The sequence below is a fragment of the Molossus molossus genome, unplaced genomic scaffold (genome assembly GCF_014108415.1).
Source record: "Molossus molossus isolate mMolMol1 unplaced genomic scaffold, mMolMol1.p scaffold_m16_p_8, whole genome shotgun sequence".
NCBI lineage: Eukaryota > Metazoa > Chordata > Mammalia > Chiroptera > Molossidae > Molossus > Molossus molossus.
This window is the reverse complement of record NW_023425402.1, coordinates 74,699,527-74,716,943: the sequence shown is the minus strand read 5'-3', so window position 1 is coordinate 74,716,943 and position 17,417 is coordinate 74,699,527. Positions and strand designations below refer to the sequence as shown.

The window sequence follows — 17,417 nt, the reverse complement described above, 5'->3', positions numbered from 1 at the left end:
GATGTTTCTGATATAAGTCTACATCAAAAAACCTTTTATCCCACTGTGGTAGGGCAAAATAATAAGTTCATGGAGTGACACAGGATGAGCTTAGTATTTAGGAAAAAGCTCCTCTTGGGCTATGCTGTACAGTGATGGCAGAAACTCATGTGATGGTGTTCAGAGTACACTACCAGGGAACAAGGGTTGCAACCTCTAACTCCCAAATTAGAGCAGGAAAGGACTGATAACTCTTTTCAGAGGAGGCACTTAGGGGATGCAAACAGGTTCAGTGATGCTCAGACTGTACATTGATCTTCTTGCTTCTAGTCCTGTGGGCTTTCCACTATATCATAGACACAAAACCAAACACCTTCTTTGCCCTAGCAAGATTTAGCTATAAAATTTTAGGGAAACATAGGGGTCCCTTTGAGCAAACACATCTGCTTAGAATGTACAGAACTCAAGGGCGCTAAAATGATTGTGTCTTCCATGCCTAGAATTTGATGCAAGAACACTAGCTCTTAATTCTCTTTAATTTCATTTAATTATTAGAGCTTAAGAAGGATTTATTTATTTATTTATTTATAGATCTATTCTAGGTTGGGGAGTCAGTGGTGGGCTGAGTGCCTAGCACCTGGGAAAAGATGTAACCAATTTCAGGATTCCTTTCTGAAATTCCAACAGTTCTGGAAGTATTTCAAGATCCTATTCAACTTTCACCTTGTTGGTTTAGATTTTTGTCACAAACACTTTATGTTAATTTGGGCCCCATTCAACTTTGTTAATAATCTCAGATTTATATGATTATTTGCATGCTAAAGCGAAATCACATATTATAATGTGGGGGGATTCAGTTCTGTAAAACTGCATGGAGAAGATATTTTAAAAATAGGCACAATTCTAACTTGTTGAGGTTTATGTTAAGATTGTCCCAAAATGACCTATTTACTTCAATAGATCATTTTACATATTAAAAGACAAAAACACCCCACTTGACTTTTAGGAGTAGAGATGTTAGGAGAAATCACTAGGAAATAAACACTTTTAGGAAGGTGAAAATGTGCAAGTAATGATACATTTTGGTCCAGCCCCAAATCCTTCAAAGAGCGTACATCTTGTTCTATCTTCTGTTTTTCCCCTTTACTTCCAGCCAACTAGATTTCACATACATTGTCTCAGGCTCCATTAGACTGGGAAAAAGCAATGCTATACCAATGGATTGATGAGGGTGCTCTCTCCACACACAGGCACTTGGCTTTGAATGAGGAGCAGCTCTTCTCACGCAGTAGGCTGGCCTAAGACATTGTAATAACCATATTTGTGTGAGTTTGGAATTAACGGTCAGGGCAGGGATTATCAAATTCCTCGTGATTTCAGTGCCCAGGTCTTGGGTGCTGAGGTTAGCGCTGGAGGGAGCTGGAGGTGGGCTTGCAGCTTTTGGGGAAGAGCCACTTGGGCCCATCGCGCGCGATGTTGCACGTGGCAAGGCTCAGTAAATCGGCACCCGTTCTGCAAACCAACGGTGCCCGTGACCCCATCTTCTCCGGCCGAATTCTGTACCTAGAGCCGCATGTGGGGCTTATCGCCGGTCCGGCGCTCAGGATTCCTCGCCGCAGGGGGAAGCACCTGGCGGCTGGATCCCAGCGCGCCCTTCGCGTGGTGCCCGCACGGCCCCGGGGGTGCGGAGCAGGCGGCGGCGCGGGGCGGGGCTTGGCTGCGGGGAAATGACGTCGCCATCCCCGCGCGCTCCACGGGCCGGGAGCCGCGCGCCCTGGTAACGGCGGCTCCGCGGCTCGGCGTCCTCTTCCATGTCCCCGCCTTCCCCGCAGCAGCCCGCCCCATCTCCTCCCTCTGCAGCGCCGGAGGCGGCCGTCTCGCCGGGGCCCTGGGGCCAGGTGGGAGCGGGATCTGCGGGGCCACGCTGCCCCCGCCGCCCCGCCAGGCGCGAGCTGAAGAGTGGGCGAGAGCGGGCCGGGCCCCGGGCTGTCGCCGCCGGACCCGGGCGTTTGCCCCGCGGCCTCGGATCGGCGGGGCCGCCCCGTCCCTGGACGTGGGTGACCCGGGGGTCGCGGGCAGGAGGGCGCCTGCGCCTGCGGCGGGAGGGCGCCCGGTGTCGGGTCTGGCAGTGGCCGCCCGGGCTCTTGCCGCCTCGACGCCGTCGCTCCGCGGGCCGCCCCCCGGGCGCGGGGACCGGTGTCCCGGCCGGGGTCTGTCGGGAAGATGGCGACCCCGGGCATGAGCTGGCAGCAGCACTATTACGGCGGCTCCGCGGCCGGGGCTGCCAAATTCGTGCCCTCGCCGGCCGCCGCGCAGCAGGGGGGCCACAGCATGGACTACAGCCAAGACCTGCACCTAAAAATGAGCAAGAAAATCGCCCAGCTCACCAAGGTAAGGGCGGGCGTGGGGTCGGCAGAGCGGCGACACGGTCGTGAGGGCCGCGCGGGGCTCACCTGCGGGGCTAGGGGGTGCGCGCCCTGCGCCCGGGGCGAGTTGATGGGGGCTGTTCTGGGGAAGCAACAGCCGGAGACTTACATCCAAGAACCGTTCAAACTTCGGTGGAATGCTGGACAGCTCAGAGCACCGCCTGGTTTATGGGACTTGCACCCCGCTGCCCCTTAGGGGTTAGCCAGCTCGGAACAACTCAGAATCTACTTCCCTTATTCCACCGTAATCTATCCCATTAGTTTTGCTCTCATGCATGTGCCAAGCTTCCACGAGGCATTATACTACACTATGAAGTACAGTACCGTATTTACCCAACGTGACCCGGAATCTTCGGAATTAATCAGTATTTCTTACTGGTTACGTGGTTAAGGGGATTATAAACCTTCCAAGCAGTGTAGGAGGGTGAAACATATCTTGCCTGCCATTTTTGGGATTTAATGAGTCATTCCTTATCCTGACAAAATGTCAAACAAGGCTTATTAGATGAATCATATATTTGTATTTAGTTAACTGTTTTAGTTTATCAGAAGGTAATTATCAAATAGCCTGCAAATTTGGCCACCTGTAGTTTAGGCTGGTACTCTGGACAGCGAGCGTTTCCAGGTTTAGTAAATGTTGATAAGGAGAAACAGTTGGTATCTGTGAAGCAAGAGTGGTTTAGATCACCTTGCCCTGTTTTAGATCTCAGGAGCAATCTTTCAATATCCATGAAGTGAGAAAAAGTGATTGCTGGTTCCTGAAAATTAGCTGAAGTGATAGACCTTAATGCGTTCAAGCTGATCCATCTAACCACTTGTTGTTGCTATGCTGAAGAAAGGTGGGCATTTTAGGGTTTGTTACCAGAGACTCTCTTGACTCCAGAATTTGCATATAATTCCATTACTGGTTGGCAGTTTTGAGAGAGAAAAGTAAGACAGAGTTGGAAGAGAGAAAAAGAAGGAAATGAGAGTGAAAAGTGAATGAAGAGGATAAAAACATTTGGGTGAAGAAATGTGATTGAGGGTAGAAAGACAAATAACATGAAGGACTAAAGGATGAGCGGTCAAACGAAAGAGTACAGGAAGGAGTGTGCTACTCAACCATGCAAAGCAAGGCATCGTTTGGTGAAGTTTTGCTTTTTGTTTTATGTCAGCTTTGTCTTGGAGGTTGATTATGTGTCCAGTTTTTACTGTTGTCTCTTGTGACAGAGGGTCCCCGAATTCAGAGAAACGAAGGCTGAAGAAGGAATGATACTGTACCATCAGAACATGTATACATTTGGGAGCTAAAAGAAATCTTGAAATCGTGTTTCATCTTCAGAATGCCTATTGATATCCCAAACAAAGCACATGGATTTATTATTATTATTATTTATCCTCACCTGAGGATATTTTTCCATTTATCATCAGATAGAGTGGGAGGGAGGAAGGTGAGGGGAGAAACATCATGTGAGAGAGACACATGGACTGTTTGCCTCCTGCACAACCCCATCCAGGGCTGGGGACCAAACTGCAACCGAGGCACGTGCCCTTGAATAGAATAAAACCCAGGACTCATTGTTCTGCCAGCCAATGCTCCAACCACCGAGCTGCACCTGCCGGGCCACATGGACATTTTTTATTTTGATGTTCTCTGATGGTGTGTCCACAACATCCATTGTTCTTATTTTAGAGCCCTGCTCTAATAGGAACCCTCAGTAAGTTGGTAGTTGAACTGTGTACCATTCTATAAAAGAAGTTTCTCATCTCTCCAGTAAATTACCTTTCTTTTTACTTATGCTTTTTCAATTTCCTATTCTTTTATCAGAAAAAATGATGTGGCACAACTGTTTAAAGTGAGAGTGTTGATAGAAGTTGCTGTCACTTTCTCTCTTTCCACGACCTACCTCAAATCTGAGGAAGCAGGAGGCTGCCCTCATCACCACCTGAGGGTCGCACCTGACCTTTACTGTTACATGGACTCCGGAGTTAGTGTTCATAGTTACAGTCTCTAACACATGCACCACCCACTCTGCTACGTGCCTCAGACATTTAATCTCTTATACTAGAGTTTCTCAACCTTGGCACTATTGACATTTTGGACTGGATAATTCTGTGTTGGGAATGGGTGGGGCTGTCCTGTGCATTAATAGGATGTTTAGCAAGCGCTACCAAGTAGGTTCCAGTAACACCCCCCACCCGCCATACATAGCCATGACAATAAACATTGTCCAGACATTGCCAGATGTTCCTGGAGTGAAGGAGGGGGATCATCCCAGACTGAGAAACACAGAGTTACTAGGGTTTTTCCCACTCCTGTCTCATGCCTTTATTTCTCAGATAAGGTGTGAAACATTCTGCTAATAGGACTCTGTTGTAGCCGACCCCCTTTGGCTTCTGAAGACTTGCTTCTCTAATGTACCGTTTTTGAAACTGTCGAATTTTATAGGCACATACACATCGTAAATACTATATCATAAGAAAGGTGGCGTGTAATATATTAACTGTTAGACTTGCCTGGTATTTGCTATATGGAATTTTCACTCATGGTGAGTTTATTAATAAATTTACATCGGCATAGGTTTGTAAATAGAACTGTGGCAATAGTTTATATTTCAAAATTAGACATTATAAAGGTAACCATTGAGTAGGATTTTATTTCTTTTGGAATGAGTCAGTGGAACTCAACTCTTCAACATTATAGTCTGCATGGCTTGGCAGTCTGACATACTGTCTTGAGTTAAAAGTCCTGCTGTAGCCTGGCTGGTGTGGCTCAGTGGAATGAGCACTGTCCCATGGACTGACAGGTCCCAGTTCAATTCCCGATCAGGGCACGTGCCCGGGTTGTGGACTCAATCCCTAGTAGGGGGTGTGCAGGAGGCAGCTGATCGATGTTTCTTTCACATCGATGTTTCTCTCTCTCCCTTCCTCTTGCTCTAAAAAAAATCAATAAAAACATATTTTTTTAAAACTCCTGCTCTGCCACTTACTAGTAGTATGATCTTGGACAGGTCACTAAACTCTGAGTCCCAGTTCCCTAGTCTCTGAAGAGGGGTGATGCTACTGTATCTCTCTGAGATACTAGGCTTAATTCAGGCTGCCACTGAAAAGAGAAATTATGCCAACAAACAAAGTATTAGTAAAATACTGGATAATATTTTTTAGACATTCCTCTTTTTTAAATAAACCATTGTGCATTTAATAGCATTATGGATATTGCATTTCTTTTGAGAATTTTCTGCTAAACTTTAAAAAAAAGGTGTATTGTAATTTTTCTTCTGTTTGAAAGATTAAATTCTTCACATTTATTCTGTTTTGTTGTAGCATATTTTGCAGAGATTTGACTGGCCGTGAAAGGAAAAGGATGAAAATAATCTTCATTATAATTTTGCACACAGTAGGGCTCATATGTTTTTAACTAAAAAGCAGGGTCAACTGCAGGCATATTTGTTGAGATCCTGTTTCCTAAGAACCTATGCAGCAGCCGTCTCATGGAGAGGAAAGCAGCAGTCTTTTGAGCACTTTTTATGCCACAGTCACTTGGCTAAGTGTTAGAGACACCTCCAGAGAGCAAGGCACAGTCTCTGCCTTTAAAGCAAGTCGACTATATTTAGGTGGCTCATGTCAGATTTTAAGGAGTCATCTCAGGATTGGCGGAGAGGTTGGGTGAATTGAATTCTGTTTTATAGGATCACATTTGTGTACTTCTGTATTTTCCATTGTGTTGGCTCTTTAGTGCATTAAGTTGAGAAGCAGGACTTGAGGGATGTAATTGCAAAGCAGCTTTAGTTCTGTCAATCACTGCCCCTTCCAGTTTACACTCTGAGGTTGGTTCATCCCCTGCCTGTGGGTCAGCTTCACTTTTCTCTTCGCTTTTAGATAATGCAGATTGTCCTTCAGTAGGTAAGTCGCAAAGGTCTCGATTTGATTATTAAGATGTCCAGTACAACAAGTAAGAACCCTCGCCAAGCTGAGTTAAGGATGAAGCTTGTCCCCCTGCCCACTCCCTAGCTCTGCCAATTGCAAGGGGGAAGCCGGTATTCCGGGGAGGGGAGCATCAGGGACTTTTTTCTTTCAATTGGGCTTTTCTACTCCTGCTTTGTCTTGCCAGTCTGGTTTCTGACCCCTCTCAAGTTGGACATGGAAGAAGGGAAGAGAGGAAAAAGGAGCAGCAGATACGGTTTCTCTAACTTCCACCTCAGTTGCTCGAGATCCCTCACCTCAAGTTGCTTGGCAGTGAGAATGTGTCTGAATTCTGGCTGGCTGCTTACTGCTTCCTCAGCCTCTTGGACCTTCGTGTTCATTTTACTGAGGTCTGTTCAAGCTCCAGGTAACCCTCCTGGGTGGACTTAGGTGACGCCACCCGTGAGGCCCACGTTGCTCCGTGGGTAGCACTCATCCTTTGCCCAGGCAAACTGGAAGTGTGCAGTTCAGCCACCTCTTGTTTGCCCTCACATGCCTCTTCATCCAGCTCCTCATCTCGGTTTTCCAGATATGGACCAGGTTCCAGTTCAGTTATGTTCTTCATCGTACGTGAGACACTTATCAAGGTCTTCATGTGGTCCCTTCAAAGCCTTTTCCCCCGGGCTTTAGGTGAAGGACAGCATCTCCCTCCACCCTCCCCCATCAGACAAGAACACTTGTTCCCATAGCACGCCCTGAGAAAGGCTCCTCCAAAGCCCCCTCTGTAATCTTGAAGCTTCTCTCATTGGTGTTTGGGGTAGGAGGTGACATACCTCAGCACCCCTCTCTTTGGACATTTCGAGACTGTTCTGGCACCTGCTTTGGAACATCAATTGTCTTTGGTTCTGAACAGAAACTTCCCTTTTAATATCCTGTTATGTTCCCTGCTTACCCAATGCCTCTTAGTTGATTGCACTTTTGATATAGTGCAGTCCACTTATTACTTGCAGACATAATTAGTATAAGGTAGAGTACTGTAAGGTTCCAAAGAGCAGCAGTATGTTAAGCAAATGTTCCTTATGCTTGACACTAAGTCTTCTCTTGTTTCTCTGATTTGACTGTAAATTCTTCAGCTGTAGAGAGTGTATCTTATATTTTATGTGACTTTCTATGAATGCTTTGCACATAGTATAAAAGCTCAGTAAATATATATTGAAGATGATAATGGTGATGATGATGATGATTCTGTATCAAGTAATTTTGTTACTTACAAAAGTAGAGAAAGTCTGTAGTAAATAATTCTGAGGAAGGTGTCTGTCTTCTGGGTTAATGCTAGATCATTTCAGCTGAGTTAAATTACTCTTAAATATTTAAATATTTATTGGCTTCATCTTAAACTGCTTTCATAATATATTTATATTGTTGATACAAAAATAAAATATAAAGCATTCTGTTTAAATATAAATATCATTTGTCATTTCAAAAGGTAGGTAATTGATATACCAGATTCTTAGCAAATAAGGTCTTATGATCAATCATTTAATACTAACTCTGCTTTTACTATATCAAAAACTAGAATGTATCTAGATAATACCAAAACCAGTGAAATTTTCCAACAATCCTGTTTTCTGTACATTAAATACAACTGATTGTTCACTAGTCAGCTTGTTTGAATTATCTAGGTACTGTTTCATAATATATTCAGTTTTGGTTATGGCTTATTTTAGCTTAGAACATGCTAAATGCAACATCTTTGTTTTCTTTTTGTTACATTGTAGCTTTGCCATTTTATTATGCAGTAGCATAATTATGTAATCTTTTAGTCATAGTTGAGTGGTTTGAATTAATTTCTTGAAGTTTACCTATGAGCACAAAAGCATGATATACTATTTATCAATTGTCCAAAAAACTTATAATTCTAAACTGCCTTTAGAATTAAAAGGTTTGGAGCTAGAAGAAACATAAATTCTGACCAGCCTAACCCTCGCATTTTTTTAGGTGTGGAAGTTGAGAGCCCAAAGTTGTTTGAGGATTACACAGCTTGTCACTGGCAGAACCTGAACCTGAACCCAGGTCCCTGGATTGGTCTAAGAGAGGGCAGGTATAATAGCCAGTCTCTTCCCTGTGTCTGCCTTCTTTCTAACTAATATTACTGATTTGGTTCCTAAGAGGCCGAAGAGGTTTTTTTTCACCACAGGAAGTTTCTATCCTGCAGGCCACTTAAGGAAGAAGAATGAAAAGGACATTCAGTCTTTCAGAATTGGTGTTCCTCACCCTTTGTGAAAATAAACACCTGAAGAGAGGTGGGAGACAATTGCTAACTGAATGCAGGGGTTTTGTTTGTTTGTTTGGTTGGTAAATAAAAACTGTTATAAATATAGGGGAAATATTACTGTCAGGTTTATATTTTATGTTTCAAGTGTGATCTGAGCCATACAGACTTTTTTAGGTTGATGCAGGAGTTTAATGTTGCTTTAAAACATTATTGAAAAAGTCTCATATTGCCAGTCACTTGGTACATAAAAATGAATTTTGGAAACACCAATCTTTGCAGGTTGGGGATCACCAGTTTTAGTCAGTATTTTGGTAAACTTAACATTTGAGACCAAAGCAAATATTTTGGAAAATAAACCTTTTCTTTTTATTATTAAAACGACAGCAGTGAGAACTGTCATTTGTACCCCTGAAACTTATTTTATTAATGATTATATTTTTCTTTCCTACCAAAACTTTAACAAGAATGTATACAAAGTAGTCAAGTTAAATATGTAAAGGTTTTGTTCTGTATCTTTTACCGCTGTCCTTTTGAGCTGTCAGGGAGGCCGAGCCTCCAAAGGACCTGTGGAAGATGGAAAATAAAAGACTTAGTGACCAGCTATATGACCTAGGATCTGGATCGTAGACTCAGCCACCATTTGCCACCATATTTATTATAAAGGAGATAGTATTTTTAATGTTAAAAATTACTAATCTGTATTTCCTTATTTATATGTACCATCTCTATTTTGAGGTTTAAGGCAGTTTGAAAATAGAAATTTGGTTTATCAAGTACACTGCTAATATTTAAATTATCAATAAAATGGATAATTTTAATAAAATAGGGTACATCCTTATTTATTCAGAATTATTGGAAAAGGAGTTATTTTAGTTAACTAGAAGTTACAATAGGGGTTAATAATTTTCTACCTTCCAAAGTAACATGCTCACACGTAAACCGCGTTATTTGTGAATTGCACGGCCCTTTGCCCCGCAGGCCGTTGTTTCCATCTCTGTCTAGGTGTGGGCGAGCAGGCCAAACCCCTGCTAACCCTAGGGCAAGTGTTGACATTTTATTTCTGAATAGATTCTGTTACTTTTTTATTTGCCATTTCTCTCTTTCTTATAAAATAAAGCATAACGTTTGAGTATTTACATATTCCAGACATTGGACTTTCGGATTGGAAAGATTTTATTTATTCTGCTGAATGTTTGTATGTGTGTTCATAGGTATTTACATTTTCCATCCTCTTTTTCCTTTAGCACAGCCTTAACAGAATCTCATTTCTTTCAAAAAACATCTCATAACCAAAACACTGAATAGTGTTTCATTCTTATTCTGAGATCTTTTGCTTAGTGAAACACTATATAAACAGAGTATGTGTAATTTTGAGAGGAAGTTGTGTGTATGTGTGTATGTATGTGTATGCTTAACATAATGATCTACTCAGAGTAACAAAAGTAGATATACTTAAATATGACTAAATTAGAGCATATAGATCCATATGGTTGGTAAACTTTTGTCAAATGTCTAGTCCATAAAAGATACTATGCTAGGCACCATTAGATAACAATATTAATTTATTGTTCCATTTTTAGACTATATGTTTTCTTCTTTTTTTCCAATAGACTTTTGAGAAAATGTGACCAGAATAAAGAGGGTGAACATTTTAATAAAAAGACTAATTTTAGTCTGGCTGGTGTGGCTCAGTGGATTGAGTGTTGTCCCATGGACTGAGAGGTCCCCTTTCAGTTCCCAGTCAGGGCATATGCCCGGGTTGTGGGCATGCAGGAGGCAGCCAGTCGATGTATCTCTTTCACATCGATGTTTCTATCTCTCTCTCCCTTCCTCCCTCTCTAAAAAATCATTAATATATATATGTATATATAGATATAGATAGATAGATAGATATAGATAGATAGATATATAGATATATATTAATTAATTTTATGTGACAAATGTAAAATGTTCAATATGAGCAACTTTTCTGTCTGGTTTGTTTTGGGCAGAATTTATGTACTGATTTTCTTAGATAAAGAAACTAGGCTAGTGCCTTCCAACTTCTTTAATGAGAGTTTTAAGAATAATTTAAAGAATAATGTCTATGCCTTCTCTGTAACATCACTGTCTGGGAGAAAGGGAAATTCCAGTCTTCTGAATCCCAGGAGTTCATGAGTTGGTATTAGGTTTAGGTCTCTCACGGGCAATCAGAGAGCCTCACACCCAGAGTCATGTTTCCCAGTGTGGCAGCTGTGCCCTCCACATGGCTCACTGGGTTAGGCAGACTCTGGTTTGAATTTCAGCTTCCCTACTTACCACTGTGTGACCATAAGTGTTTTGTTTTTTTAAGTATGTTTTCATTGATCTTCTAGAGAGAGATAGAAACATCAATATGAGAGAGAAACATCCATCAGCTGCCTCCTGCATGCCCCCAACTGAGGATCGAGCCCTCAACCTGGGCATGTGCCCTGTCTGGGAATCGAACAGGGACCTCCCAGTCCATTGGGACAAGGCTCAGTCCACTGAGCCACACTGGCTGGGCTTGTGTTTTAACCTCTCAGACTTCAGTTTTCTCATTTGTAAAATGAAAATAGCAAAGCCTATCTCATAGAATTGTAAAGTTTAAATGAGATAATTTGTGTGGGAGAAGTCAATAAATGTCAGTTTCTGCCCTTGTCCTCGGTTCAGACTTTGCTGATACAGTCCACAGTTATGTTTTGTATATATTTTCCCTTTGATTCAGATGTATGCTACAATATTAGGGACTACAGCTACCAAAAGTAAATTTAAGCAGCAAATAAAATACAATTGATTCTCATTCTTTGAGGTAGTTAGGTAGTATCAAGTTATTCTAGGGAAAGTACAGGGTTATGTTTCTGACACCCTCTGGTCATATTTTCATCAATCAGTAACCTTGATTTCGGTGTGTTTCTGTTTAAAAACACCTTATTTGAATACACATTTTTTTTATTAACAGTGAACGCATGGCCATCAGCACTATAACCATGCCAGAATGAAGCTTATCTAACACACTGTTAGATTTTTGAGGTTACATATAAATTTTAGCAAGTAGGTGGATTTGGAAATATGGAATCCATGAATAATGAGAAGCCACTATATCTAAGAATGGCTGCAGAACTTTGCATCTGCTGTTTTCTTAGCCTCCGCTCCAGTTTGTCAGCTGTTGTCACGGCCTGTGTGACTGGGACTCTTATTACTACCTTAAAAGTTGCTCACGAATGTGACTGTGACTCTTATTATCTCCCTAAAAACCCTCAGAGGAGAGGGTGGGAGGGACAGCGGGGGTGGGAACACTCAGCTCTTGTGTGAGTCACCAGTCACCTAGCAGCCACCCTACCCTCCTGAACATGGGGTAAAATTACAAACAGATTATTCTCTCCTTGTATGTAAATTGTAATCTTTCTAAACTGAACCCGAATCGACCATGGTGCCCTAGGTTATAAAAAGGAATACAATTTATAAACTATTCCATGGGGTGTAATGAAACCTTCAAAAATATAATGTTGATATTTTAATTTCATTAAAATAAAGTTTTATTTTTTATGTTTATCATTTGCTTAAAATGTGTTTGCAGTTATTTCCTTCCCAGCTCAAACTGTTTCTGTAGGAGTTGGTTTTGTTACAAGCCTTTGTCTAGGTATCTGAAGATAACCAGAAATGTTATACTTTCTGAAGCTATAGAACATTTGGTTGGAAGTTTCTGGATTAATTTTTGCAACATAAAGACAACTTTCAAAAAACTGTTAGTTTGAATAGAATGTCTTTGACAGATAATTAGTCTTATTGTTTTCTGTCCTGGCATTTATTTATGTGTAGCAAATTACCCCTAAATTTAGCAGCTTAAAACAACGAGCATTGTTTCACACAGTTTCTGAAACTGAGGAATCCACTTAGCTGGGTGGTTCAGGCTCAGGCTTCTCAGGAGGTTGCAGTCAAGCTGAAGACTTGACTGGGCAGGAGGCTCCGCTTGAGTTCACTTATCTGGCTGTTAGGGGGAGACTTAAGTTCTTCACAACGTGGGCCTCTCCATGGCGAATGACCCAAGGGGGTCGGAGGAGAGAGAGACCATGAGGAACTCATAGTCTTTTCCTGACAATCTCAGAGTAACGTATCATCACCTCTGCTGTATTCTGCTGCTTACACAGACCACCCACGCTGTAATGGAGGAGGGGACTACACGAGGGTTTGAAGAGCAGGAGACAGAGATCACTGGGGGCCATTTTAAAGGCTGGTCTCACCAAGAGAGAAGCAGAATTGATGGGAGAGATACAGAGTTCAGAGAATTAGAGATGACCATGTATAGTCAGGTAGAAATTTTCTATTTGGATACATGTCTTAAGCTAAAAGGAGAGCCCCATACCAGAAATAAAAATTTAAAAGCTCTTAGCATATTGGTGGTGATTAAAATAATGAGTGGTTGAGGCCTTAAGCAGAGTGGAAAGCATTTAGAATAATTGGTAGAGGAAGCAAGAGAAAATAACTGACCTAAGACCAAGTGAAAAGATCAGTGAGACATTTGGTTGTCCTGAGAAAAAACTAAATGTGACATTTGGTATCAATTTGAATGCTTCGCAGTTTTCTGCAAAGTCCTATGCAGTCCTGTGGGGAGGACCGTCGTTTACCAATGCAGGAAAGAAGGCAGCTTGTTGAAGGACATGCAGAGTCGGAGTGTTGCCTGCCAGGTAGAGCAGAAGAACGGGGTGTAAGAGAGTTCAGGGGCTTTGACAGAGTGGTTTGGTTCATGTACCATTCATTATGTGCTGCAGGAAGGAAGGGAGGCTAGGATGGAGCCAACGGGTTACGGAACATTTAGGAATGGACAGGACCGTTGGTTTGTACATAGGTAATGCCCAGAGGTTGAGGGATAATAAGGGCTATTTTAAGACTTCTCAGATAGAATGAATAAGTTATAAGAAAATCCAGGGTATAGTCTTGAGACTGTTATAGGGAGCAAAGGTCATTAGAGTTAGGAATCCCAAAGACGTCAGTTTAGTCTCTTTGATTTTTCATGTATTTTGAAATCTCCAGTATAATAGCAGGGTTGGGAGGAGGGAAGTTTGTGAGTCCCTTGCCTAAATCTACCCTGAATGTGGACAGTGACTGGATTGTTACTATGATGAGGCAGGTCGAGTGACAAAACTAAATAATAGGATGAGTCATAAATCAGGAGGCATTTTCTATTATGGGGAGAGAATAATGATTTGGAATAATAACAGTAAAAGCCATTTTAAAGCAACCATTACGTGCTATTTTCTTGTGATATTTAATTTAATTGTTACCATCGCCCCATGAGGCTATTAGACTCTGTGAGGAAGCTGACTATTAGAGAATTTAAGTGACTTTCCCAGGCCATGCTGCTAGAAGAGCTGGGATGTGAACCTCGGCGTGTCTGACTGTGCCATGATGCCCATTTTAGAAGGCAGCATTGGGCATCTGGGTCTAGATCCCGTGATGAGTTAGGTGCAACATGAAGTATGGCTTCTTTTGGAAGAGAATGTATGTCTTAGGCTGAGACAGGCAGAAATGGGGTTCTGAGGATGTAGGGAATTAGTTTTACTTGTGTGTCTGTGTTGTGTGTGTTTGTTACTTAAATACGGGCTCAGAGATTGCAGAGGCTACAAGCATACCTTGGTGATATTGTGAGTTCAGTTCCAGACCATCACAGTAAAGCAAACTGTAATATTTTTACTGGTGGAGGGTCTTGCCTTCAATTTGTAGAAAATGCCACATCTGCGAAGCTCAGTAAAGTGAACTGCAGCAAGATGAGGTGAGCCTGTGTAACGGGAAGGGGGGTCAGTGGTGAAGATGGATCCTGGGATTTAACTTGCACCCGTCTGCAGTCATATGGTGAAGTAAGGTGGGAGGTGGTCTTAGAATGCAGAATCTTACCTTGCTAAAGTTTTGTTGTTGTTGTTTTTAATCCTCACCTGAGGATATTTTCCCAGACAGAGTAGGAGGGAGGGAGGGGGGGGAGAGAGAGAGAGAGAGAGACATTGTCATGAGAGAGAGACACATTGACTAGTTGCCTCCCGCAGGACCCAAACCAGGGCCAGGAACTGAACTGCAACCAAGGTACGTGCCCTTGATAGGAATCAAACCCATGACTCTGGTCCATGGGCTGATGCTCTAACTGCTGTGCCAAACCAGCTAGGGCTGCTACAGGTTTTTGTTTTTTTTATCCTCACCCGAGGACATTTTTTCATTTTTTGTTCAGATTGAGAGGGAGGGAGGGAGGGAGGGAGGGAGAGAGGGAGGGAGAGAGAGAAGCATTGACGTGAAAGGGATCGACGTGTGAAAGGGACACATCGAGTGCTTGCCACCCGCCCAACCCATCCAGAGCTGGGGACAAACTGCAACCGAGGTACATGCCCTTAGCGGGAACCGAACCCGGGTCTCTCAGGACCACAGGCTAACCCTCTAACTGCTGAGCCAAACTGGCCAGGGCTGCTACAGTTTTTTTGTTTGTTTGTTTTTGTTTTAACAGCCACTAGAAATTTATAGGTATTCAGTAAATGTTAAACAAAAACTAGAATTTTAAAGAAAAATGGGATGTATTTAAGTGAATTATTTGATCAAACTCTCTTTTCTAACTTGTTTATTAATTTGGTATGTTCATACAGAGTTTCTGTATAGTTTGTCATCCAAAAAATAATGAGTAACATACATAAAAATACCAATATTTTCCTATTGACTAGGTATGTAGCTTTCGCTTTTTAGAAGTTGTCACCTTTTTGCTGGTTGATACTTAATCTTAAATCTGGAAATGACAGTTTATAAAATATAAACATTTTTTAGAACATTACCCTAAAAGTTATTTAACAAAAGAAGAGAGATACCAAATCCGGGCTCTGGAATTACAGTTTCCGAGGGGAGGGGCGCTGCCTGTTTTGTTTATTCTGCATGGGCGTCATTCACAGCCATTTTGGTATCTAATAAATATTAAGCATTGTGGGGAGCACCCATCGGCTGAGGAGCTCGGCCTTCAGGGGCTTGCAGTCTAACATATGTGCAAGAAAGAAAACGCCTGACATAGAGGAGTGTTTGGAAAACCTTAATGTTCGGTGCTGTTTGAGTGAGACTGACATCTGCGTCCTTCCGTGTCCTCCCCTGAGCACAGCAGCTTCCCCACGAGGTGAGAGGCGGTGGAGCCAACCGGTCTTGTCCCCTGTGTACCTGGTCACAATTTCTTGGGGGGACCACATCAGTAACAAAAACTATGAACCAAAAAGTGTACTGTGCACTGCTCATATCAGACACTGTATATTGTGTTTTATTATCATAATTTCTTGATGTCCACTTAATTTACTTTATAGAAAAAAACAACAACCCTGAGGCTTAGAGATGTTTAAAGTAACTTTCTCACAGTTATACAATTGTAAGTAAGAAAATGAACCCTGGTCACAACTCTCTGACATGTTTGAAATCTTGTATAAAATCCACAAGTCTGTTATGTCCAAAATGGCAAGATCGGGGTGCATCTTGGAAGCTTCAAGCAGGCTCATATCTCTGTCCCTGGACCCCAGTCCTCTGCGTCATCGTCCTCTACCTTATCCCTCTGCTGGACACTCGGGTCTTCACGCTTGCTCTCTATAATGCTTATTCCATGCTGAACAAGTGTCTGCCCCAACATCTCTTCATAAAATACTCTTATCTCTTTGCTTTAATTGAAAACCTGGCCCTCTTCCCAGGACACTGCTCTTTCTGCTGCCTTTGCAGGTGGCCACTGTTTTCTCCCGGGTCATTAACCAGAGGTCCTGGAGACGACCTCTTTCTTCTAGCTCTCATCGCAACTTGTAAACCACTGTGTAAATATAGTTCTTGAGGTTTAGGCCACTGGCTCTTCTACCTGCACCCCTCCTTGTTGCTTCCCACCCTCAGCAGAGAGTCACTGTGCACGGGCGGTCCATCCACCATCCTAGCCTCCCAGTTCTTGACCTCCTCAGGCTACTCAAACAGTTTTCTTCTCGATCTTAAACTCCAGAGTAACCACATAGAAGATACTCTGTAAATAGCTGTTGATTAAATCAATGAACTTCTTAACCTTTCAGCTCTTTCTCTTTCAAATTTTATTCATCTCCAGTTCCTCTAGTTCTTCGTCCCTTCATTCATCTCTCTACTCCTCAGCTCCTCGTCTCCACTTTGTTCTTGAACAGTCCTGTGTCCTCTCCATGTAGCTATTATTTCAGCCACTGTCTTGCCAGTGCCTACAGCTGCCTTGCCCCAGGACTTCCTGTTACACCTTCAGAACCAGCCGGAGGGTACACTGACCCATGTATGGCTTGCTCACCCTCAGTAAGCGTCAGTAAGAGAGCATCCCTGGGCAGCCAGCCTGGAGTTCCGTTGGAGGGCACCGCCAGGCTGGTGGAAGCAGAGTGGACACTAGGAGGAGGCCTTGGCTGGGAAGAGCTGCAGGAGGGGCTTTGATTCTAACTGGGAGGATAATGCCCCATTTTAATGCAATATCTTCTAAAAAGACTGAACTTTCATGTGGAAATGGCTGAACACTTAGAAACGACAAGATTAATTTTTTCTCCACCAAGTAGTTACAAAGACCTCGGAGACAACAAAGTGCTGTCAGGAAAATGAAGAGCTTAATTTTTTACACTGTGATTTGTGACTGACCAATTTATACTATTAAATATAGTGGGGAGTTATAAAATAGGCCATATTTATAAAAATGCAGTGGTTGGAAGAGTTTATATTAGATATATCAAACAAGAATTGTCTATTTGTTGAAAATATTAAAATATGCTTTTCTGGCAAAATAATACTTATGAATGAGGGTAGATATATATAAAATTCAGTATAGCCAACTCTCAACAACAAAGCATTTATAACGATAAGCATCTGAA

General features: G+C 42.4%; 1 protein-coding gene across 1 annotated transcript in view; it reads left to right on the top strand.

Moving 5' to 3' along the window:
- The first annotated feature begins 2,202 nt into the window (after positions 1-2,202).
- FAM184A (family with sequence similarity 184 member A) overlaps positions 2,203-17,417 on the top strand; it is a 100,438-nt gene continuing 85,223 nt past the window's right edge. Inside the window, exon 1 of the mRNA XM_036248370.1 lies at positions 2,203-2,370. Coding sequence (XP_036104263.1) covers positions 2,203-2,370 — 168 coding nt within the window. The remainder of the gene's footprint in view (positions 2,371-17,417) is intronic.